At 47.3% G+C, this 24,587-nt stretch overlaps 1 protein-coding gene across 1 annotated transcript; it reads left to right on the forward strand.

The window, feature by feature from the left end:
• Positions 1-184: 184 nt before the first annotated feature.
• On the forward strand, positions 185-24,377 carry LOC110089818 (uncharacterized). The gene is made up of 14 exons (XM_020813136.3): positions 185-395; positions 3,863-4,984; positions 9,720-9,939; positions 10,998-11,155; positions 11,416-11,517; positions 12,861-13,058; positions 13,927-14,486; positions 15,652-15,952; positions 17,166-17,379; positions 18,846-18,979; positions 19,843-19,953; positions 20,226-20,423; positions 20,814-20,910; positions 24,122-24,377. The coding sequence occupies exons 2-14, from the start codon at positions 4,123-4,125 to the stop codon at positions 24,183-24,185; spliced, it is 3,219 nt and encodes a 1,072-aa protein (XP_020668795.3). The 5' UTR covers positions 185-395; positions 3,863-4,122; the 3' UTR covers positions 24,186-24,377.
• Positions 24,378-24,587: the final 210 nt, after the last annotated feature.

Below are 24,587 nucleotides of genomic sequence, written 5' to 3' on the forward strand. Positions count from 1 at the left end.
CTCTCGATTCACGTCTTCCTCTTCCTCCATCGAGAAAGGAGATTTCAGGAAAAACCTCCACGTTTTTGCAGGACGGGTCTCGCCCAACCGACCAGAAACCGCGGCGGAGGGAGGAACCCCCCGAATTGCGGGCTGAGGGTGGCCGCTCGGGCGCCTCCTCCGCCTCCCCCCCCTCTTTCCGCCCGCCCAGGAGCGCCTCTCGCCGGCCAGAAGAGCCGCCGCCGTTTTCTCTCGGAAAACCAACTCAGGGAAGGAATCTATAGTGTGTGGCTTTTTTTAAAAAGATAATTAAAAAACCTTGATCGGAATTTCCTTTCGACACCCCCCCCCCCGAATGGACCGGATCGGCTGGCAGGGAGGGATGGATCGGGTCCTTCCTCCTCCTTCTCCGAGAGGTGAGTGCAATCTCTCTGAACTTTCCGGGATAGCCGCCTTTTGAAAGCTTCTGCTGTGTTAAAAAAACAAAAAAACTTTCCCAAAACTTTCCCAACTCAAGATGACCAGCCTGGGGTCGGTCTTCGGTTTTTTCCAACTTTCCGTTTAACTTCGATCCACGTCCTGTTTGACGCCTCTTAGAAAATGCGCCCCTTTTGTTAAAATTTAATCATTCTCCTCCTCTCGTCCGCCGCTCCGTTGCCTTCGGGGAGCGAAGCCCAAAAGCGGGGAGGGGGGGGGAGTGTTTCAACACAAGGTTTGGGGAAAAAAAGTTGCCTGGGGGGAACTACAACCCCCCCCCAGAGCCCCCCATCCCCCGCTTGGATGGCCAGGCTGGCTGGGGAATTCTGGGAGATGTAGTCCCAAAAAAGAGAAATCCGTCTGAGCTCTCTCTGTTCCAAGCTCTGCACTTTGGGGTGTGTGTGTGTGTCCTTATCGCAAACCCATCCTGGCCTGAAGGTTGCTTCTGTTCCCTGTCCATCCCAGGATAGCTGTAGGGATGGTTGCACATCGCACACTGTACATCATTGTGAGGTGTGGAAAGTTGCTTCACAAGTTGATGACTTCCTATAAAGAAAGGTTCAGCAGCAACTAAGGCTGGTCACCTTAGTATAATTCATTATCCTACCGTTTTTATTTACGACAGAGGTTCTTACATCCTTTACAGCAGTGGCTCGCCAACCTTGGGCCTCCAGATGTTTTTGGACTACAACGCCCGGAAGCCTTCGCCCCCACCTCTGCTGGCCAGGATTTCTGGGAGTTGAAGTCCAAGAACATCTGGAAGCCCAAGGTTGGGGACCACTGCTTTACAGCACAAGCTTCGATGGCATAGGTCTGTCTATCGAAGAGGCTGTCAATCCGCCCACTGTGAAATACCCAGGGACTTTCTCACCCACCAACCCAACATGGCATCTCTGCATAAATATTTCTCATGTTACAGTGGGGTCTTGACTTGAGAACTAAATCCATATTGGAAGGCGGTTCTCAAGTCAAAAAGTCTGTAAGTCGAGTCTCCATTGACCTACAGTGCATTGAAAACCGATTAATCCCGTAACAGGCCGTTTTTGTTCCATTTTGGTTTTTTTCTGGTCTGTAAGTCAAATTTCAGTCTGCAAGTCAAACCTAAATTTTGCTGCCAGAGAAGTCTGTAACTCAAAAAGTCTGTAAGTCAAGCCATCTGTAAGTCAAGGGTCCACTGTACATCTCTCTCTTATGTCTGAGGAAGTGGACTTGTCCACCAAAGCTCACATTAAAAGATAACAGTCTTTAAGCTGCCACCACATATTGTCTTTTTAATGTGTTCTTTTATTTTTATGTATTTTTATTTTATTTTTGGAATCATATAATAATTGGGCTGGAAGGGGGCCTCTAAGGCCATGGAGCCCAACCCCCTGCTCAAGGCAGGAATCCAAATCGAAGCCGATCTTGACAGAGGGTGGTCCCGTTTTCCAGCGCTGGAGCGCTCACCGCCTTCCAAAGTCTCGGCTTCCATTGTCGTACTGCTCTAACAATTAGGACATTTTCCCTGATATATTCAGCCTAAATCTGGCTTCCTGTAGCTTGAGCCCATCGTTGCATGCCCTGCACTCCGGAAGGATTGAGAACAGATCCTGCTCTTCCTCTGTAGGACGACTTTTCCAAGTATTTGAAAAGTTCTATCCTATCTCTCCCCCTCAGTCTTCTTTTCTCTACCAGGCTAAACATAGCCTGGTTCCTTCTGTCTCATAGGACTTGTTTCCCAGTCCGCTGATCATCTGCACTGCCCGCCTCGGAATGTGCTAAAGTTTGCCTACGATGTATTATATGAATGTAGCGCCTTTTTAGAGGTCAAAACAGCACGGATTTGTGGATCTTGCATTTCATGGAGCGCTATTGCAAGGGCGGTCTGTATTGCTATTCCCCCTGCAAGCACGGTGTGAGGAGAATGAGGGCAGGCGTCCTCACAGCGAGGGCAAGATGGGACGTACAGACTTGCCCATCCGTAGTTTGGTCTTTCAGCCATCGTGCATTGCAAAACAAACCCTTCAAAAGCAGCCGATGGCTCTTTCTCTCTCGCTCCGGGGAACAACGGGTAGAAATTGTGATTTGCAGGACTTGCGCCCGATGAAATGTTGGGGAGAGGCTAAGTGAGAAGAGCAGTTTGAGTCACAACCAAAAAGGAACATCGCATGCATCTCTTTCTCTTTCCTTTTAAGGGGAGAAAAACCCAATTATTTTTCATTAAACGTTTTGTACTAAAACTGTAGGTGTCACTTTGAGGCATGGCAGTGTGGTTTTGTTTTTTATTGTTTTAAAGTTCTTGCTGTTGAAGGGGGACCTTTTCCAATGTCATACCACACATCACAACCTGGGGGCTCAACCCAATGTTGGTCTTCCAGATGTTGGCTTTCAAACTCCCAGAAGCCTCAGCTCCCAAGGCCGACACTTTGAGATGCTGGGAGATTGGCCGGCACATCTGTTGGACCAAAGGTTAAAAACCACTGCTTGAGAGATTTGAGTCCGGGAGATCTGGACTAGATTAAGAAAGGAGCAAGGACTCAGCGATCACGAAATGGGTCTCTTCGAAGAGGAAGGACAGCTTTAAAACAGATGTGGCACAGCCCCTAGTGTGCCCCCCTGTACCCTTCCACACCCCTAGACCTAAGCCAGTGGGCTTACACAAACTGTTTGAGTTCCGTCAGCTGCATAGGAAGGATCCTGTGGGTTCTCCCACTGAGCAGGTCCATCCTGAGAGCACCGCGGAAGGCAGCAAGCAGTCCAGAGGGCGGTTCCCCTTCTGTTTTGGAGCCGTGAGGCAGTGCCTTTTCATGGGTAGCCCCAGAACGACCCGTACTTTTCATGCCCAGCTTCGTTTACGGATGGCGCCTCCTGCTAACAGTAGGGGATAGTCTTGCCTGAACCTTGATCCTGGGCTAAATAGATCCCTGCTCTCATTGTACCTAGAGCAGATTCCTTTATTCTCCAGCAGCCAAAGGATGCAGAGGGAGATGCTGGCTTCTGAATGATGAGCCATAGGGACTGGAACTGGGGGAAGGGGTGAAGCCTACGTAGTAATGTGGAAGGGGAATAATTGGAACGAGGGAATAGAACACTCCACGCTGCAGCATTTTGTTGTAGGTACCACGGAGGGCTAGGAAACATAGGATTCCTCATCATTTTGTTTTGCCCAGCTCTCTCTTTATACTGCAAAGTCCATCTTAGCTGCGTGCTGCCTTCTGAAAGGAGCGGCAATGTCTTATGCCCCATCTTTTATCAACTTTCCTTAACCGGGTGGGCTGGACATTTCTGGGAGCTGAGTTGTCATTCATCGAGTTATAAAAGGCTGGTGCAGACACCAGGCAAATTGATCATTTCCGGTATAGCATCTTCTGCAGCTTCTTGCTTCTGCTTGGATGTTGCTTAATGAGATGTGGCTTTGCTTTTCCAGCGCAAAGGGTAAGACCATAAAGAGAAGTTTTGCGTTTGTCCTCTGCGCCTTCTGTCTGAGAAGAGGACCGGCCTTCTGCTTCTCCCTGCCTTGGATCCAACATGTCGACACCATTTGCCGATTGCAATGGAGACACTGCAGTGTCACATTGAGTTCCCGCTGACCACTCTGACTGGCGATTTTCTACTCCATCCTGGTTGAATCTCTTTGGAAAAGGACCCACACCTTCTTGTCTTCCTGGTGACCTCCTTGCCTCTGTGATGATGGCCCCCAGCCTGTTGGTTGCATCTGCGTTGTTGGTGTGCACCTTGTTACATGTGGTGGGTTCTCAGAACCACATCAAGAACTCAAAGGGGCCGATGAGGGAACGCGCCCTCCTGATCAACGAGGTCAATGCTGATAATCCCGGAGAGGATGCCCTGGAGTATTTGGAACTGTATCATAGCAGCGGCCAACAGGCCCCGCTCGATGGCTACTCCGTCGTTCTCTACAATGGCAATGGCAACACAGCCTACTATGTCAAACCTCTTGAAGGCCTCTCTACCGACGACCAAGGCTTCCTCCTCCTCGGATCTTCCGCGGTGGTCCCGAGACCCAAAGTCATTCTTCCAAAAAACACAATCCAGAACGGACCAGATGCCATCGCTCTCTATTTTGGACGGAGAGACTTGTACAGGGGCATGAACGTTACCAGCGAGGGCTTGGTGGATGCTTTGGTCCACAAATCTAAAGCAAGCGACCGAGCGGATGACTTGGTCCGTATTCTGACCCCCGGGGTGGAGCCGTTCCTTGAGGACCCTCTCTTCAGGACCACCGACGAATCGCTGGAGAGGTGCCAAAGGCTGGGTTCTCAGTGGTTTTTCCAAGTGGGTGCCCCTACCCCCGGCTGGGATAACCACTGTATTCCTTTTGCACAACTAAACGCCTCCTCCGTGTTGCTCAATGAGGTCAATCCTGTGGTTGAGTTCGTAGAGCTGCAGGGGCTTCCTTCCACCGAGGTGAAAGACCTGGTGCTGGTCTTCGTTAATGGGAGCAACCAGATTTATTTTGTCATGGAAGTACATGGCAAGACCTCTCCTGATGGCCTGCTTCTCCTTGGCTCAGATCATCACAAACATACAGGTAGGACTGGCCTGCTCATTATGTTAGACTCCTTGAAGCTCCACAGGTACCTTCTTCTTGGAGTTATTGCAACCTTGCGTGCATGTCAGTCTATCCAGCAGTAGCCAATACAGTGGTGCCTCGCTTAGCGATTGCTCCGTTTTACGACGAAATCGCATAGACACATTTTTTGCGATCGCTTTGCGATGTTCCCTATGGGAGAATTTCGCTTTGCGATGATTGCAGCGAAGCGATCATTGCAAAGCCCCCATTTTCGCACAGCTGATCAGTGGTTTCAAAATGGCCACCAGGTAAACAAAATGGCCACCCTCTGTTTTCTGAGACAGATTCCTTGCTTTAGAGGCACCGAAAATCACGGTGCTATGGAGGATCTTCGCTCAGCTATGAGTTTTAAGCCCATAGGAACACATTAATCGCGTTTTAATGCGTTTCTATGGGCTTTTTTATTTTGCTTAGCAATGTTATCGCTTAGCAGTGACTTTTTCGGTACCAATTAACATCGCTAAGCGAGGCACCACTGTAGTTCATTCCCTACCTTTCTGCTCTGAATTCTTTCCCTGTCCTTAGTTTGTTGGAAGCAGCGAGTCTTTTGAGCCCTGTTGCTGCAAGCAGTCATGTTTGTTCTTAGTTTGCTGTTGAATCTGTTCAGAACTGTAAGTGAAGAAAATGTGTTTTTATTCTTTCTACTATTTATGTTTCAGAGTGAGTTCTTGAGACTGTAAGTGCCAGTTAATGATGAGAAAAAGGGGTGGACTAATCTGGGGAACTGTTATGCAATCTGCTACATGGGTCTCTGCACTTCTACTGCAGAGCCAGAGGAGTTTAACCGGAATTCAAAACACTTCTTTTTATACACAATACACAGCAACAAAAATAAACATACCCCCCCATCTATTGGGAAAGAAAATATCCTACTTTTCTTCCAGCAAGTTTACAATTTTCCTCCTCCCCACTTTATCCTCATAACGCCCCTGAAAGTCAAGAGAGTGGAACTGGTTCAAAAGTAAGAGTGAGTTTTCTGGCTCATCAGAAATGAGCTGCATGTTCTGAGTTGCAGCCAGTGCTCCAACCGATATGACACCTTTGTTCACAAACACATGCAGCCAGTAATCTATGGGGCAGGGAGCTACGAACATCTCCCTCTCTCTCCCCCTTCCCCCTGCTTGCAGAGAAGAGTGGCAAATTAATGAAGGAACATCTCACTGAAAACAGAGACATGTGGCCTTTGTTGGTCATTATTCTCATTTCCTCTAATTGCAACTATGGGTAGCTTGAAAGGAAAATGAGCTTACCCCAAAGTAGGGTAATGGCATAAGTGCTGGTCTTAACCTACAAAGCCCTAAATGGCTTGGGTCCAAGCTATCTGAAAGACCGCCTCTCCCTCTCTGAGCCTGCCTGGACATTGAGATCATCAACCTTTCTCTCAGTCCTATCACTCTTACAGGCATGCTTGATTGGGGACATGGGAGAGAGGGGCTTCTCTGTGGCTGCTCCCAGACTTTGGAACTCCCTCCCACTGGAGGCCAGGCTGGCCCCATCTTTGCTGTCCTACAAACAGGCAAGGACCTTTCTCTTCAGGCTGTCTTTTTCCTTAGTGACTGGTAGTCCGAGAGGGTTTTTTTTAAAAAAATGAATTGTTGTGCTCTGTTGGTTTTGAATTTGATTTGATTCACCATTTTAAATACAATAATGGATTAATTCTTAATATTTTTAATATATTTACTGTTTTTAGCTTTTAAATATTGTGTTTTTAATGATATGAACTGCCTTGAGTCTTTTTAAGGAGAAAGGCAGGGGAAAAATATTTTAAATAAACAAATAAACAATAGGGATTTTGACCAAGGATTCCAAGCCCTGTGCTCCACCTCTGGAGGCGAAAGGCTTTCACACTTTGATGGCATCCTTGGTTTGGTAACAGTGGCAACACAGGCTGTATTTCTCCTAGGATCTGATTGCCCTAAATGAGGGCTTGTGTCTTCTGCACGACTGCGAAGAGTGTATTTGTGTAAATCACTAGGCACGCCTCTGTTGCTGACATAAGTGGCTGTCCAAGATGACATTGAGGCTGTGTGTTGTAACTGCTGGAAATCTTACTCAGCATCCTGTTGGCTTCTCACATATGACCAGGTGTTGACCACATAACACACACAACATTGTGACATTTGTGGGTGGGTTTTTGGGTTGTCGTTTTGTTGTGTTTTTTTTTCCCCCAGTGGCTGAAATTTGTGTTTTATCCAACCTCTTGTCTGTTCGAAGTAAGGCTAGGTTTGTGCTTAGAAAATATGGCCTGCAGTGCTGTATCAGTGCTGTAATAAGTGCTTGCAGTAAGTAGGATAAAAGAAAAAGCATGTTGGCTTCTATCTATTCCAGCCTCCTGTATCTGGAACAAGCCGTTGCATCGGGCAAGGGTCCACAGGCCCCCAACGGCTCTGGGGCTCTCCCGCCGTGGTGCTGAGCGGCCGGCTTGCAGGCAGCATATAGACCACCCTGTGACCCAGTGGCCATAAATTCCACAAATTCTCCCAATCCATTTCAAAACCTTCTGTTAATGAATTTCTGGGTTCATGTTACATGGCAAGCAAAACTGTTGTGTAACTAGGAATTAGGGTGGATTTTTTTTTAAGTGATGTTAAAAAAAATCAAATTGATTCAAATCACAATTTAAATTTTTTTTGGAAACACTTTCTAAACTTTAAATGGTGGGAAAAAAATCTGATTTTTAAAATTTGATTTGGGATTCAAATCAATCTGAAATCAAATTGATTCCAATCACAAATTAAAATTTAAAAATCAGATTTTTTTGATAACTTAAATTTATAAATATGGAAATCAGATTGATTTAAATCGCACATTAAAATTTAAAAATCTTATTCTTTGGATAATGTGATTTAAAATTTTTCTTTGGACAATTTAAATTTTAAAAACTGATGGTTTAAAAAATTGTGATTTGAATCAATAAAATCCACCCTGCTATGCACTATCTGAAGCCACTACCCATCCCTCAGAGATACCAATGAAATGCAACTGAAGTCTTGCTTCAGATTTGACCCCCTTTTGAGAGTTTTGACCCGTGCTGGCCTACAGTGAGTTGCCTGAGGCATCCGATGCTGAGCAGTGGGAAGTGGTGTGAAAGTTTGGGAAGACAGAACTGAGTCTCCTCTTCATGGCTCCGTCTTGCCTGCTCTCCTCCTCTGGTTTGGCAGATGTTGTAGCTCCGTCATCAATTTTAAGTAAGGTTGGCTTGTATCTGAAAAAGTCCTACGTGGTTCTTCCGCTTAGGCAGCAGAATGTCTTAAATCTGTTTATTTTTGACATTTAGCTTCTCTCTCCCCTCCCACCACCCTTTTAATGTGCTTTTTCTCCTCCTTCCTGTGTGAAGGGAGCTGGTAAAGTTGATTAAAATCAAATCTGAAAGTGTGTTCACATAGAACAGTGGGGCAGGGAGGCTTATATAGGGCAGGTACTAAATGAATAGTAGGATGTGGTGGCGCTGCGGGTTAAACCGCAGAAGCCTCTGTGCTGCAAGGTCAGAAGACCAAGGAGTCGTAAGATCGAATCCAGGCGAGGGAGGGAGCTCCTGTCACTTGTCCCAGCTCCCGCCAACCTAGCGGTTCGAAAGCATGTAAAAAGGTGAGTAGATAAATAGGTACCACCTCGGTGGGAAGGTCACGGCGTTCCGTGTCTAGTCGGGCTGGTCACGGAAATTGTCTTCGGACAAACGCTGGCTCTACAGCTTGGAAACAGGGATGAGCATCGCGCCCTAGAGTCGGACATGACTGGACTAAATGTCAAGGGGAACCTTTAACTTTTTTACTAAATGAGCAACTTTGACCAAGGCAGTAGTTTTCTGTTTGGCTTGCCTGCTGACTCGATTTCTTGTAAAATGGCCAAGGGCCAGCCTGGTGTATTCTGCCCTGGGCTTGGCAGGAATGCCTGGTCAAGGCTGAGCAACTTACTGTCCATCTCGGACACTCTAAAATGATTACAATGCCGTGACCTGACCCGACCTTGGAGAACCAGGAGCAAAAGGAGAGGGGTTTTCAGAACGAGGCAGAAAGCATAAAACTGGCCCCATCAGGAAGAGCTTTCAGCTCTTCGTCCTAAGAAGGCCTTCGTCTGCAAACTGGGGGAAGGAGGTACCCCACCAGAGGGGGGCAAAGAAATCTGTGGGGGCACAAGACCATGAGAGGAAGCAGTGTCTTTCATGTTCCAGCTGTTTTGTTCCAGCTGTTTCTTCAGGCAAATGAATTTTTCCTAACTTTTTGCGGCAAAGAAAGTGGTCTGCCCCATAAAATGGTAACATCCAAATTATAAGATACACGTAAAGCCTTTACTCAAACTGACAAGGATAGCTGAATAGCCTTTAATATATTCACTGTTACCTTGCATTCATATCTCTCTGTTAAAATCTTTTTGCTGCATAGTAGGAAGACAGAGACTCGCAAAGGAGAAGAGCCACAATTCCTCAGATAGTCCACCCCTTTCTCATTACCTGGCACTTACAGACTCAGGAACTCTCTCTGAGACATATGTGGTAGAAGGAATAAAAACATTTCATTACTTACAGTTGCGAACCGTTCAACAGCAAACAAAATAACAAACTGACTTTGAGCAAATGATTATAATATAAGCCAGATCATAGGCTTCAACAATAGTGTGCAGCTGGGCTATGATTTTGTGCTAGTTTAACATGAAACGAAACTCATTAAAACATGTATTCTTTTTGGGTTTCCAGTTGACCTGGCTTTCCCCAGCAACTCCATGAAACCCCCCTTCGGAGCCAACACCAGCGCTGTTGCCCTGTTCAGAGGGAGTGCCCGCAGCTTTGCTGTGGGGGATACCGTGTCGACTGTTGGCCTTCTGGATGCCTTGGTTTACACAGTGGGTGAGCGCACGGAATCAAAGCTGCAGGACATCTTGACCCATGGGAAGTCTCCTTTCTATGTGAAAGAAGAGTAAGTAAAATCATTTCTAGCTTGGAGAATGTTCGCACCTTGACCACAAAGAGAGTTGTTCAAGGTCCTACAGCTGGAGTGCAGTGAGGTATTTGTTCCCTTATCAGGAGTGCATTTAGGACTACAGGGAGAAAATCAGTATAATGGCTCGGGTGGTTAGCTAAGACCAGCTAACAACACCCATCAATTACACTGACAGATCATTTCTCCCCCTGATCACAACAATACACCCACAACAACAAAAAACACTGATCACCATAATCACCCAATCTCTGAAAAGGACAAAAACCTGATCCCACAGCTACAAGTACTCAATTATCCCACAAACTGCACCAGAGCACAGACAGAGTTCTTACTCCTGTCCTCTGCAGAGGCCGGCCACAGAGACTGGTGAAACGTTAGGAAGAAAAACCTCCAGAACACGTCCAAACTTCGTCGTGAAGTGGATTTGTCGTTATACGGGGTAATCGTTAAGCGGGGCACAACTGTAGAGGATTATAGCCATTTGGAGAAAAAAATGGCATGGAAATGTAACTCAAAACAACAATAACATTATTGTGCCATCATGTCAATTCTGACTTACAACATCCGCTTTCAGGGTTTTCCAGGTAGAGAATGCTGAGGTTAACCCTTCCGTTCTTCTGTGGGCACCCTGTGGCTGCACAGCTTGTGTGTGTGTGTGTGTGTGTGTGTGTGTGTGTGTGTGTGTGTGTGTGTGTGTGTATGTGTGAGAGAGAGAGAGAGAGAGAGAGAGAGAGAGAGAGAGAATGTGCTCTCTCTCTCTTGTGCAGAAGAAGTAAAGCACCTGTGTTTTTTGTACATATCTTGGTTCATTTACTCCAGGACTTTTGGCAGAGTATGAAAAGGTTCCTTTTTTGGACAGCACGTCCCAGAATCCCCCAGCTGTAATGGCCACTGGCCATACTAGCAAATTGATTTTGAAAATTAGGGTCCGAAAAGGTAATTTCCCCAGTACTGGCTTTGTGTCCCCCGGGAACATGGCTGACCTCTATAAGATTACCCTGTTAATTTCCTTCTCCCTGACTTTGATCCATCAGATCGTTGTCCAACTGCTCATCCATCAGCCGGTGTGTCTGCTGCAGCCTCACCCGGGATCCTTCTGCCTACGTTCTCAACCTGCCCACGCCAGGGCAATTCAACGACTGCCCCAAGAAGCGCTTCGGTCAAGATATTTCCTTGTGCTTTCAAGTACCAGGTAGGTTGAGCTAGAAGCCATGTAATTCAATGCTGGTCTATGACAAATTTGTGTGTGTTTAAGGCAGATTGCAGAGTCTAGTGTTAGAAGAAAAAGTGACCAAGAATTGCAGAACCCACTGGACAGATCTCCCTGTTCCCATTGGCTTTTGTATGCAGTCCTTTCCGCGTAGCCCAGTCTAGGGTTCCGAGCAGCGATGCTCCCAATCAGAGCGTGGAGGGTTCCTGCCTTTCTAATCTTTTCTCTTCGTTTTCTTTTAGATTGCCCGAAACACATCCCAGAGGAAAGTGACATTCTCACGTTTTTGTCCCTGGCCTTGGAGAAGCAGTGTGGCTGCAGAGTGTTTCCTGCTTATTTCAAAGGTGAGGCAAATGCTTTGGGCCACTATGGGCAACCTCCGGTCTTTGAACCAGGGGATTAAGATGTGTTTTAAAAGGGAAACAGTGCAGATGGTGGGAGACCGTGTAAGCCCCTGAGGGAGAGAAGGCACCTTTTGGGCATCGTAGCCTGAATCCACCTCCATGTATTTCTCCCACGCAGAAGAAGAATCCAGGAGAAGAGAAGGCGGCTGTTCTCCTTCTTTACACGGAAGGCAGACAAACAAGCAGCAACAGGGCAGAGGAACAACGGGGCCACACAACACTGGCGCTTGATGATGGTCCATTACGGGGTGTCCCTCTGAACTGATGCCAGACGTGTGGCAAGCCTTTCTGATTGTCTAGAAGGCTATTATTCTGCTTATTTTCCCCCATACTCGTTCAAAAGGACACCAATATCTTCCTTTCCTACAGCCCTGTTTTCTGGTTCATCCTCGGGGAAGGTTCAACCGGTGGGCGTGACGGGGAACTCTTTCTTATGTGGTGGAATTCTCTCTCATCCAAATTCCCTCAGGCTCTCCATTTTTTGAGGGGGAGGGTGATTTGCAAATTATCCCGGGAGGCATTTTATGATGCTGAATCTATTTCTGCTTTTTAAATTAAGTTTTGTTCACTTGCTTTAATTCTGTTGTGTTGTTTCAAAGCTTGCATATGATTGAATCCAAATCTTGTTCTGTCGCTTTTTTTATGTGGACTCAGTCGGTTAGCCATTTTGGAAAATGGTTGGGGAAGGTCTGTTCTGTGGATTTCTGTGGGTTATAAATAATGAAAATGCACTCCTGTGAGGAAGAATAAGTTTATATACAAAGCAGTGACATCGGGAGAATATTTTTAAAACTCTTTGCTCTATTTATTGGGTGAGAGTGTGTGAACATACGCTGTTATGAGACAGAATTGTGTGGGAAAATTTTAAATTGCCAGTAGGTTTTACTTAAATTTTTAACCAGCACGAGAAATTAGCATGGGTTTATTTACTGTTCTGTAAATCAGAGCTTTGGAAGACAGAAAAATCATAAATAAATGCTGGGAATATATAATTAATAAATAAATATTTTAAAGGCTGTTTCTTATGTCAATAATCAACTGAATAATAATGACTGTCATGACCAAATTCTTTTTTCCTTCCTTCCTTTGTGCTTTATGATCCTTTTTTGTCACTACTTATGAGTCTTCTGACATTCCGAATACTTCGTATGTACAGCACTTATATTTTCAATCGGTTCTGAATATTTTCCACTGAAATTTTTTAAAAAGAGAGCTGAGAATTGGGGTAATGCAGAGCTGTGGTTTCAGACGTGTTTCCTCTTCTGACCCCATTCCTCCCGCAGATCCGGTTGTGACTTGCCAGGATGGAGGACTGGTGTTCACGGCTCAGCTGATGGCTAGATCAGCCCCACAGCTTCACAGCTTGCTGCAGGCCCTTTCGATCGTCTTGCAGAGCAAGGAGGCAGTGAGGTTCGGGAAATGGAACAGCACGGCGGTCCAGTCTTGCTCGAGTGGGGCGAACGTGACCGAAAGTCCTTCAGGTATCTGTCGAGTGCAGTGGAATGGGAAGCGCTGCAAGGGCGTATCTCTCTGGGCGTTTTCACAACGCAAGGATGATGGCAGAACCAGACGGAGAGCCCGGAGGGATCCCCTTTGCTCTGGTGCCAGGGGGACTGCAGAATCTTGTGAAAGTGAAAGGAAGTACAGTGGTGCCCTGCTTGATGATTACCTCATTAGGAAATTGCTTAACGATGAAGTTTTTGCGATCGCAAAACGATGTTTGAATGGGTTTTGTCACTTTGCGATGATCAGTTCCCTGTTTCGGGAACCGATTCTTCTCATTATGACGATCAAAAACAGCTGGTCGGTGGGTTTCAAAATGGCCACTGGGTGTACAAAATGCCTCCCCGCTGTGTTTAGGAAGGCTTTTACGCAAGACAGGGAGCTGAAAATGGCCACCCTATGGAGGATCTTCGCTGGACGGTGAGTTATTCAGCCCATTGGAACGCATTGAGCGGGTTTTCAGTGCATTTCAATGGGATTTTTTATTTTGCTTCACGAGGATATCGCTTAACAGCGATTTTGCTGGAACGGATTATCCTCATCAAGCGAGGCACCACTGTACAGTATCAGACATTGCATCATCTCTAGCTCCCTCTAGTGACCAATTCTGTCAAATACACTCTGGGAAAAAAACCACACACACAAAATTAAATCAAAAAAATTGATTTGTCTTCTCCTTTCTGTGGGCTGGGGATGTTGGACTTCATCATCCAGCCCACCTGGAAGACACCCGAGTTTGGGAAAGAAGGCTGTTGTGCACGTGCGGTGTTGTACATGTGCAGTGTAACACAGTGCAGAATACATAGAATGCAAAGTCTAAGGTGGTGGGATTTGCTTTTTTTAAAGGGGTAACATCTGAGGAGCCAAAGACGATCCAGACCACACAAGCTCCTCGCGTGGAGTTGCTGATCAATGAGGTGAATCCCGACAACCCAGGTTCTCGAGAGGATACGGAGTACGTTGAACTTTTCTATCCTGGCCCAGCGCCGTTTGAGCTCCGAGATTACTGGCTCGTTCTCTACAATGGCAAGAACGACCTTGCTTACCAGGTGGTAAGCCTGGCGGGCCACCGTACGGACAGGTGGGGCTATTTCCTGGTGGGTAGCTCTGGGGTGGCCCCCACGCCCTCGATTGTCTTGCCTGACAACACCATCCAGAACGGAGCAGATGCGGTGGCCCTCTACCGCAGCACCAAACCCATCTATCAAGTCAACATGCCCGTGACCGCCAAGGGGCTGGTGGACGCGGTGGTGTACACCGCCCGGGGGTCGTACCGCGCCGAGAAGCTCCTTGATATCCTAACTCCGGGACAGAGTATCCTGTACGAAAACGATTCTCACAGCACTGAAGACGAGTCTCTCAGTCGATGTCGAAGCCTGAGGCCCCGAGACCACAGTAGCTTCCAGGTAGTTGGCACAAGGGCTGGTTGGGCTGGGCAAGAGGTGGGCATGGGTCCCTCGGGCTTCTCCATCCTCCTGAGCGAAACGACACGGACCATCTCTTTCCATCCATCTATGCCGATGCTCCCCAATCTTGGGGCCCCAGATGTTCTTGGACTACAACTCCTAGAAACCTAAGTTGGTGAAGGCTTCCGGGGGTTTTAGCCCAAGAACATCTGGGGGAGCCCAAGGTTGGGACACCTAGATCTGTACCAAGCAGAGTCCCTTGGTTTCCACTACAGCCTGAGCTTAATTTCAGAAATGTCCCCAGGGAGCGCATTGGAGTGCCGGGCAAGCCAAGGCTAGAATCGGAGACCCCGTGTCTCTGCTTATTTCAGCTTAAGATTCATTACAAAGAATGGGGAGAAATACACAGAAAAAACAAGGAGCCATGAAACAATGGAGTTGTAGGACAAGCTGTGATGACTAAATCAAGGGCCCAGGGGTTTAAGGGCTCTGATTTAAGCCCCTTCTTTCTTCCGACAAGCTCAAGGGAGCATAAAAGGTTCTTCCCTTCCGTTTTCAATTCTACAACCTACAGGATCCCTTTTGTTTACCACATAGTTCCATCTTTTAAGAAAAACAAGATTCCTAAACTCCATGACCCTCCAGATTTTTGCAGCGGTGCCTCAAATTAAGAGAAACAAACAGATCTCTTTGTGTACAAACCAAACCACAATCCAGCTCAATTTTTTGTTTCAGTTCCTCTCTTAATTGTAATCCACAAAAGCTCACCATGAAATACATCTAAGGTGCCACTGTGGCTTTGTTTTCTTTGGCTTGTTTTTTGTCATAGATGCTGAAACGGACAAACGTAGCTATTTCTCTGAATATTGGCTACACGCTATGGACCTATTACTTCCAGGTGTTTTAAGGTGATTCGGTTGCTGGGAAGCAGCCGCAGGACTGGTGTGTTTGGCTGCTCCACCATTGGACTAGAGAGGGTGGTCTGATCCAGTTAGGAGTCTTTTTCCGTACTTAAAAGGGGATGCCCAGTTGCTGGATCCTCCTTTGGCCTGAGATCTTATGCACTGAAAATAATCCTATAAGGAAGTTAGAAAATGTTTATTAAATTCAACAAGAGGTCACACCTTACGAACACTTTGTGAGTCTGTTCCCTTCTCCCAACCAGGTGGCGGAAATAACTCCTTTCCGTGAAAATGCTTGCACGATGGTTGCCCCAAATGCCACGGAAGAAGCACCCCGCAGTCATTCCATGGTGATCAATGAAGTGGGTGTGGCAACCGGCACAGCGCTATACCAGTTTGTTGAGCTGAAAGGACCTGCGGGGGCCAGCTTGAAAGGGTTCTCCTTGATGTTCTTTTCTGGTCACGAGGCCAAGCCGTACGCCAGTCTCCAACTGCAGGGCACATTCGGAAGCAACGGGCTTTTTGTCGTCTTACCAGGACAGTCCAGTGATGGCCACAGTCATGGTAGGTGACGGTGCCCAGATCATTTTTCTGCTCTGTTTCCCTAGTCAAGGCACTTCAGAACTTGGTAAAGTTGCTTTTAAAAACTGCACGTGCCAAAAAAAATACCCAGTGTAGTCCAAAAACAGTATCTTCTTGAAGGTCTGGTTGAACTTGAACTCCATGCTCTCATTCAGCCAGTAGCCTGCCTACCGCTTTGGAGGGGTGTGTGAGATGATCAGAGCCGGTCCTCCCAGTAGATATACAGAGGTGGCAGCCTCTGATGGCAAATCCTGGGGACAGGTATGGCGGGTCCCACCTGCTCCTCATGAACACCACAGCTGTATCATTGGAGGAAAGAGCTGTCTATGCTATGCTATGTGTCCCAGGGCCCTTAAACTAACCTCCTGCCTTATGTATGGAGTGAAGCATATTATCCTCTCACTCTGCTGAATATTGTCCTTCAAAATCTGAGAATAATGCACTTGATTGTAAATGCTGCTCAGTTCCTTTGCTATAATAATAAATGGTGGTAGAGAATCAAACGTTCCTTGGTTTCCTACTACAGTGCTGCCTCGCTAGACAGTTACCCCGCATGACAGTTTTTTCGCTAGACATTGACTTTTTGCAATCACTATAGCAATTCGCAAAACAGTGATTCCTATGGGGGAATTTCACTGGACAATGCTTGGTCCCTGCTTCGCAAACCGATTTTCTCTAGACAACGATTTTGACAGCTCCCTCTGTACTTGCAAAACGGGTGTTTTCGGGACCTATGCTTCACAAGACAGCTATTTAAACAGCTGATCGGCACTTCGCAAAGCGGCTTTCCTATGGCCAATCTTCGCTATACAACGACGATTCTTCCCCATTCGCATTAAGCAGGTTTCAATGCCTTCCAATGGGGAAATGCTTTTCGCTAGACGATGATTTTGCTAAACAGCGATTTCAGTGGAACTGATTATCAACATCTAGCGAGGCACTACTGTGCTGTTTCACTTTAACCCCATTTGATGACAGAAGTGTGGTGTTTTTGTTTATTAGTTACATCTCTGTCAAAGCTCACTATCCCTGCCCTCCTTTCTGCTCTGTCTGCACAACAACCCAGTGAGGTAGCAGACCGGAACAAGAATGGCAAAGCCAAGGTTACCCTGTGAGTGTCGTGGTTCAGTGGGAAGTAGACCCTGGATCTCCCCAAGTCTAGCGTCCTAACCACTGGTACCCTCTCTGTTTCCAGAACAGCTGGTGAAGCCCTCTCTTTGGAGCGATCCCTCCTCGCATCAGAAGAGCCATGGGGTCGCTCTGTTCAGGCATACGCAGGCTCGGAAGGGCGCACACGTTCCTGATGAGATTGTGGAAGATGTGGTGGTCTTTTCCTGGGAGACTGGCACCAGCCGAGATCAGCCTGGCCTTCCTGGACCCATCTATCTCATACCTAGGAAAGGAGAAAGGTGAGATCTTTCATTGATTGACTTACTAAAATTTACTCCTGGGTGATTGTTCAGTAAAAAGCCTCCCCTAAAGAATCCTACCACTTCCCAGCGGAGGAGATGATGTGTGTTGGGAGAATCAGAGGGAGCAGTTTGCAGACCGGTCAGGACGTGCCAGAAACTGTGTTCTCTCTTTGGTGCAAAGAGTCAAGATTCTACAGAGAGGCTGCCAAGATTTCCTGAGCTCAGTGACTGCTCTCTCTTCCTTCTGATCTGCGTTGGGACAAATAATGCCAGACACACACGTTGGTCAGCACATTGCAAGTGACGATGAGGCTCCAGGCGGGAAGGCGAAGGATTTTAGGGCAGAAGGGGTGCTTTCGTCCCTGCTTCCTGTCAAAGGATGTGGCCTGGATGGGGAAACGAGAGCACTGGAAGATAACAACTGGTTGCAAAGATGGAGTTGTCAAGAAATGTTCGGCTTTTTGAACCGTGATCTGAATTTCTATGAGAAAAGATTCCGGGCAAACCATGGGCTGCACCTTACAGGGGTTCAGAAGAACCTATTTGCTAGAAGTCTTGCAAACCTGGTCAGGAGAGCTTTAAACTGATCTGCAGTGGGAAGGTTTTGGCAGTATTCCAGAGGACAGGGAGACACATATTTAGATATATATATTTCTAGGATTTCTAGGCTTGAGTTTCCAAGAGCTGAGCGGGGCAGCTGAAGACTCTTGGAGGTTGCTCACGCCTAGGGTTGCAAGGAGTTGGAGGCCACTTGACAGCACACAACAACAACAACAACGTTTTACGTAACATGCATTAACCGTGTGATGCGGTGGCTAAAAAGCAAATGCAGGACTTGGTTACCTCAGAAGAAGTCCTGTGGAAAGGAAAGTCATAGCACCACTTTATTTTGCCTTGGTCAGACTTCACCTGGAATACAGTGTCCGGTTTTGGGAAGCACAGGTTAAGAATGATATTGACAAGCTTGGATGTGTCCAGCGGACAGCCGCCATTCATGATACGTTTTTGATCAGAGCTTAGACAACTGCCGGTCCAGGCTGCCTTAGCCATCCATGTTCTGCTCTGGAAAGGGGGGGGGGGAGCTTGGACTTAACGACCCTTGGGCGGGTCTTGTAGCGCTACATCCCTATATTAGGGATGGAATTTCTGTTCCTTTTTGACAACAGCTCCTAGAATTCGTCCGGAGTTTCCCCAGGACAAAATCCTAGAAGCTGCGACCCTAAAACAGGGTCCTTTCACTGAGGCTGACTAGAGGGAGCCTCTCAAAGAACAACCTGTTCATAGGGCACCAGGGTAGGCTTTTTAATGGAGGAAAGCATGTGTTTGCGTGTCTGTTTAAGTCCGAAATTTGGCTGAACCCCCCTACCGCTAGCTGGCATATTGGTAGTCATTTGCAAACGATCAGCCCTCACCTCATGTTTGAGAAAGGCTCTCCATTCTAAGGTTTGCTGTTTCTTTGGCAGATGGCTGTCCTTAAGCCGCTGTTCTTCCTGCAACGAAACCTTTGCCGTCTCGGATCCCACACCTGGCTTGGAGAACAGGTGCCCTCAGCCACCTCAGCCCTCCCTGGATCTCGGAATGTGCCTGCTGACACCCAGTAAGAGCAGGCCGTCTTTGCTTCTCCTTTCTCACAGTGACAGAAAGAAGACTCAAAATGTTGTGTTAGACCCTCTGTTTATCTCCCCAGGCGAGAAGAGGCAAGGGGAGATAAAAATGAGCTGGTGTGGTTCCAGTAAAGAGTTCTGGGTGTTAAAAAAAAAGGCGAAGAGAAGCGTGCTGTGCAGCTAAACAGGGTTGGACCACTTTAAAATGTAGGCTTCGGATAGTATGTTTGATTGCTCCTGCAAGTCAATGTTGTTGTTGTTGTTGTTGTTGTTGTTGTTGTTGTTGTTGTTGTTGTTGTTGTTGTTGTTGTTGTTGTTGTTGTTGTTGTTGTTGTTGTTGTTGTTGTTGTTGTTTGCCCTTGAAACCATATGCTTACCACCCCATATCACTTTTGGATGACACTCTCCCTCCCCCCTTGACATAGATGTCAGGTTTACTCGTAGGGTAAAAGGGAACTGCCATTTTAATTCCTGTGCTTAAGTGGGCTCAGGAGAACTGGAAATGTTTTTCTCTTTTCCAAACCGTGGCTTGTAGACTTGGGCGTATGATCTGCAGGGCCTTAGATAGGTTTCAGCACTGAGGGGCCCTGGGATTCGATCTGGGAGGCCAGGTGCTGATGATGATGCCCATGATGAGAAAAAGCCACTTGAGCCATCGGTTGGAGGGGACGTGGTGAGTGGAGGGCAAGGGCAGGAGAAGGGGTTGAGCGCACACTTCTTCCCCTAAATCTTGCTCTTGGGATGGTTTGCGTTGTTTTGCTGCATGTCTGGGCGAAACATGTCATTGGCCACAGACATTAAGGGACATCTGTGCCATGTCTCGAATTGGTTGTTGACCTCCTCTCTTTTCTGCCAGATTGTTCCTTGTGGCCTCCGAGTCCTCCCGTTCTGGCTAGTCTCCGGCGTGCGTTGGTGAGATCTATGGAGGAGAGCTGTTCCTGCGGAGTCTCATCCTGCTATATACAAGGTGAGCATCAAATATGTCCAGCTTCTCATAAAGAGAAACCATAAGATTTGTTGGTTGCTTAGAGCAGATGGCTATAAAGGAGGTATGTTGGTGCTGAACTATGGGAGTTTTGTAAATATTATTTTGCAAATAAGGCACTCCTATCCACAGGATCACTATCCACTGATTCACTTAACCGCTCCCTGAAAAATACTAACACCCCCCCACACCAAAAATTGAATTGAACCAGATTCCTTTCCCGGAGGTCATTAAACACACACATCTTTCCACAGAGCTTCGTTTCACCTGCCTCGATTCGATCCTGAAGCTCTCTGGCCAGATCTTGACCAGGTCAGAGGAACAGCGGCAGCTGCTTGCTCGGTGGCAGGCGAATTTTTCTGCAAGTCCCAACCCCTTTCCTGTGGACGGGAGGCTCCTCAAAGTAAACACAGCGTGCCCGTCTCCAAACGGAATGGAACCGAGCCTTAAAGGTGAGCTGATGGGAGGCCAGCCGGAGGGGCCGGTGGAAGGGTGGACAGTGGTGGACGGGCAACGGGAGAGAAGCAGGTCCCCGTTGCCATCTGTTTTGTAATCCGAATGCCACTGCCTAATTATGCCTTGCTAGACTGGAGATAAAAGCTGTGGGGTGGGGTGTGTGCTTCAAGTTACAGCCAACTAGAGCCTCCACCAGTGGTTCCAACGCTGGAGACAGCCAAGAGGAAATGGGATCACCCTCTGTCAGATCTGCTCTGGTGTGGATTCCTGCCTTGATGGCCTTAGAGGCCCCTTCCAACTCCGTTATTCTATGGTTCGGCTGCATTTCTCCAAAGAAGTTATTCATAATTCTTCTCTCCCTTTCTCCCATTTTTTTTTCCTCCCAGGACATTCGTTTCAACCTTGGGAGACCGCTGTCATTGTCGTGGGCTCCGTTTCGTTCGCCCTGCTCTTAGGAGCGCTGGCCGTTTATTACTTAAAAAGGTAAGACAGTCAAAATGCAGAGGAAACCAGCTTGCAAATCCCTCAGATAATTAATGGGAAGGGATTGAACGTGGATCGTAATGCGCTTTGGAGCAGGGCTGGAGAATCTTAGGCGCCAGGGCTGAATCTAGCCCAACCCCTGGACTCCCCCTCTCTCCCCCCCCCCGAGGGTCCTGTCCCCTTCCTTCCGTATTACAGCCATTTCTAAGACTGGAATTTTGGTCCAACGCTTCTGCTTTTCGCCCATGGCCTCGCAAATTCTCTCGTCGTAGTGGGTGACATGCAACCTGAGGGTTGCATTTTGGATAAAGAATGACTTTATCCAGCAAAAAAAGAGATGAATTGTTGCTTTTGCAAGCTTCCAGAGACAGCAATTTGCCCTTTAAATAGATTGGCCATACACACACACACACAGTATTTAGTACTCCCCTGTTCCCATTTTCAAAACCAGAAGCAGATTTCACATCACTTCCAAGGTTGGCCCCTCTGCCCACCATTTTTATGCTGTTTGGATGGTCTGCAGATCCAGGATTCCTGGCTCAGGTGCCCAGGCATGCCATCCTTCCCCCTCCCTCCCCCCTCCTTTAGTTGCAAAGCTGGATGTGTTCCTTGGAATGAACTTCTTGCCCTTGAGCATCATGCATCTTTCTGCTCTTTGCGAATTGCAGCGTCACTAAGAGAAGGTTCCGTTCAGTTGGAAGGTTCTGCTTAAAACCAGACTCAGCAGCCGTCCATCATCCTTCCTCAGCACTCAAGTTCCTACTCTGTGAGCGAAACTGCAGGCTTTGGGAGCGGTCACCTTCCTTCCCCCCTCTGCCACTCCCTCGTAATCTAAAAACCAGGCATTGCACCCGACCCACCCACTTTATATTTGCTTGAAAAGGCTTAGCACAATGGGGGGGGGGGGTCCTTTGAACCACATGTGGTCTAAACTTGAATCAAGCTGTGCCAGGCTAGATCTAATAGGCTAATTAAATATGAGTTTCTCTCCTCCCATCCGGATACGACTTGTTTTTATACAAAAGCAACTTGACATTTTGTGCATCTGCTTCACCTGTATGAAATGCTTCACAGCTATTATCTTGCAAGGATTACGACGGATCTGTAAAGTAGATTAGCCTGATTATTTCCTGTAGCACTGGTGGGAAAGCCGATGACTAGGGCTGGGCGCGGGCGGCTAGTTTGCATTTAGGGATTTCCTTGCGGACGATACAATGCTTGGAAGGTTAATTTAGATATTGAGGTTCAAGGTGACACTTAACAGACTGAGAATTGGGTAAAAACAAATAAAATGAGGGTCAGGAAATTATCCAGAAGAGGGCACTTTGGGGATGCTGGAAACCAAGTCCCATGAGAAGCAATGGAGGGTCCTGGGTACACTCATCCTGAAGAGAAGATTGAACGTTGAGCCATTTGTCATTTTCAAATATTTGAAAGGCTGCCGGGCAGATGCTGGAGCAAGCTTGTTTTTCTGTAGCTCCACAGGATAGGACTCAAAGCAATGGATTCGAATTATTAGAAAGGATTCAAAGTAATGGGTTCAAATTACAGTGGTGCCTCGCTTAACGGGCGCTCCGTTTAGCGATGAAACCGCATAGCGACAAACTTTTTGCGATTGCAAAAGTGATCGCTTTGCGATGTTTCCTATGGTTTTTTTTTTTTGCTTTGCGATGATCGGTTCCTTGTTTTGCTTACCAGTCATCGCAAAGCGATGATTTTTTAACAGCTGATCAGTTGTTCCAAAATGGCCGCCGGGTAAACAAAATGGCCACCAGCTGTGTTTTTGCGCAGATTCCTCGCTTTAGAGGCAGCAAAAATGGCCGCCGTATGGAGGATTTTCGCTTTAAGATCCGTTTTTAGCCCATAGGAATGCATTAAACAGGTTTTAATGCGTTTCTATGGGCTTTTAAATATCGCTTAGCAACAAAATCGCTTAGCAGCAATTTTTGCTGCACGGATTAACATTGCTAAGCTAGGCACCACTGTACAAGAAAGGAGAACTTCTGGACAATCAGAGCTGGTTGAGAATAGACTGGAACACCTTGGAGGTGTTCTCTGGTCTATAGAATTGTACTAAAGCTGCTTCCCAAAATTTGATTGCATTCTGGAAAGGCGGCTTCCCAGAGGTTTGGCGAGGCGGAAGAGACACCTGGGAAACACCGTCTCTCTCCTACTTTTTCTCTTTCCCTTGAGCCTGACCTGGGCAGGCGGAGTCTCTGAGCATGGGCGAAGGGGCACAGCGACCGACCTTGGTCCCTCAGCAAAGGCCCGTGTTTCAATGAACACCAGCAGCTGCCTGTGTAATGACTCACAATGGCCTAAAGCAGGGTTTTACAGGATGATGATCATCAGAGCTTTGAACTTACTTTTTAGACTGCAGCTCCACCCAGCCATAATGGCTGGAGTATTCTGGGGCTCGTCATCTCTAAAAGTAGCTCTTGAAGGCTTTGGTACCTAGCATATCTCCTGGGAGGGTAACTCCCACTGACCTCCTCCTCTAACAGTAAGGGTATGAAGTCCTAGCCAAAAAGGAATGGAAGGAAGAGAAGCAGCATCTTTCAGGGCCCTTTGATGCATCGGGAAGGGGGTCCCTGGCCCACCTTCTCTGCCTTCCCAAGACTGTCTGCTGCCGAAGTCAGGGAGCGAGACCACAAGCCAAGCCAAGCAGACGGGTGGCAGGATGGTGACCAGACAGCATTTCCTACCGCCCTTTTAATTATGCTGGACACCCGCTAATAGAGCCAAAGGCAGTTCTGCTTCTTAGAACTCCGGGGCTGGAAGGGACCCTCTCGATCATCCAGTCTGACCCCTGTCCAGGAGGCCCAGTGGCGGAATCCAGCTCCCAACCTCTGGCTCCTTGACCAGAGACCGCAACCCCTCAGCTGTCCAGCCATTGTGTGGAATGCGTACCCACTTTGTCCTCCAACATCTTTCCAACATTCTGCCCCCCCCCCACACAATATTTGCCTCTGGAGGCAGCTGCCTCCTCCTGTCTCATAGTAGGGCTGGCCATTCTACTCTCAGTCTTTGCCATTTGACCGCTATAGGGTTTATTGTCCATATTACAATATTCCTGTGTCGGTAAATAACGGAAGCATTGTATACAAAGGGATTAGCTGCTTTAAATCTTCCCCTTTCTGCCAAGTTAAATGCAAGTCATGCCACTGACTGTAATTGGTTTCCTCCCCTCTTTTCTTCCCCCCCCCTCCAGACGGCCTCATAATTACAACACCATTGAGATGAACGACCGTTGTGAAATTATGGCGGACATCTAACCCTGCCAGGAAAAGGCTAAATCTGGAACCGATGAGGAACAACAGAACTATCTCAAGTGTGGCAGCTCAAGACGCCTGGCGCGGATGACCAGGGAATGTGACACTGCCCACGTCAAAGTCATGGATTTATTTATTATGATCTTTCCCTTTCCATCTTTAGTAGGACAGGTATAAAAGTATGTCTGAAATCTGCTTCTTCACTCCCCTGGGCGCTTTCTGCTTTGTCCTCGACTGTTCTAAGCCTAACCTTATCACCCATGAAAGGGGTCTGGGTGATAAATTTGATTCACAAACAGGAATGTGGGGAAAAACATCCTTCCTCCACCTGGTGCATTCTGGATGGTTTGTCTTACAATTCCCAGCACGTCCAAGCAGCATATATGAGAGCCAGGAATTATGGGA

The sequence above is a fragment of the Pogona vitticeps genome, chromosome 13 (genome assembly GCF_051106095.1).
Source record: "Pogona vitticeps strain Pit_001003342236 chromosome 13, PviZW2.1, whole genome shotgun sequence".
NCBI classification, from domain to species: domain Eukaryota; kingdom Metazoa; phylum Chordata; class Lepidosauria; order Squamata; family Agamidae; genus Pogona; species Pogona vitticeps.

Excerpts from the sequence above, each read along its gene's own strand:
- LOC110089818 (XM_020813136.3), top strand. The coding sequence starts at position 4,123 with ATGATGGCCCCCAGCCTGTTGGTTGCATCTGCGTTGTTGGTGTGCACC. Across the intron at positions 4,985-9,719 it reads AGATCATCACAAACATACAG|TTGACCTGGCTTTCCCCAGC; the intron begins GTAGGACTGGCC and ends TTGGGTTTCCAG. Across the intron at positions 20,424-20,813 it reads AATGGAACCGAGCCTTAAAG|GACATTCGTTTCAACCTTGG; the intron begins GTGAGCTGATGG and ends TTTTCCTCCCAG.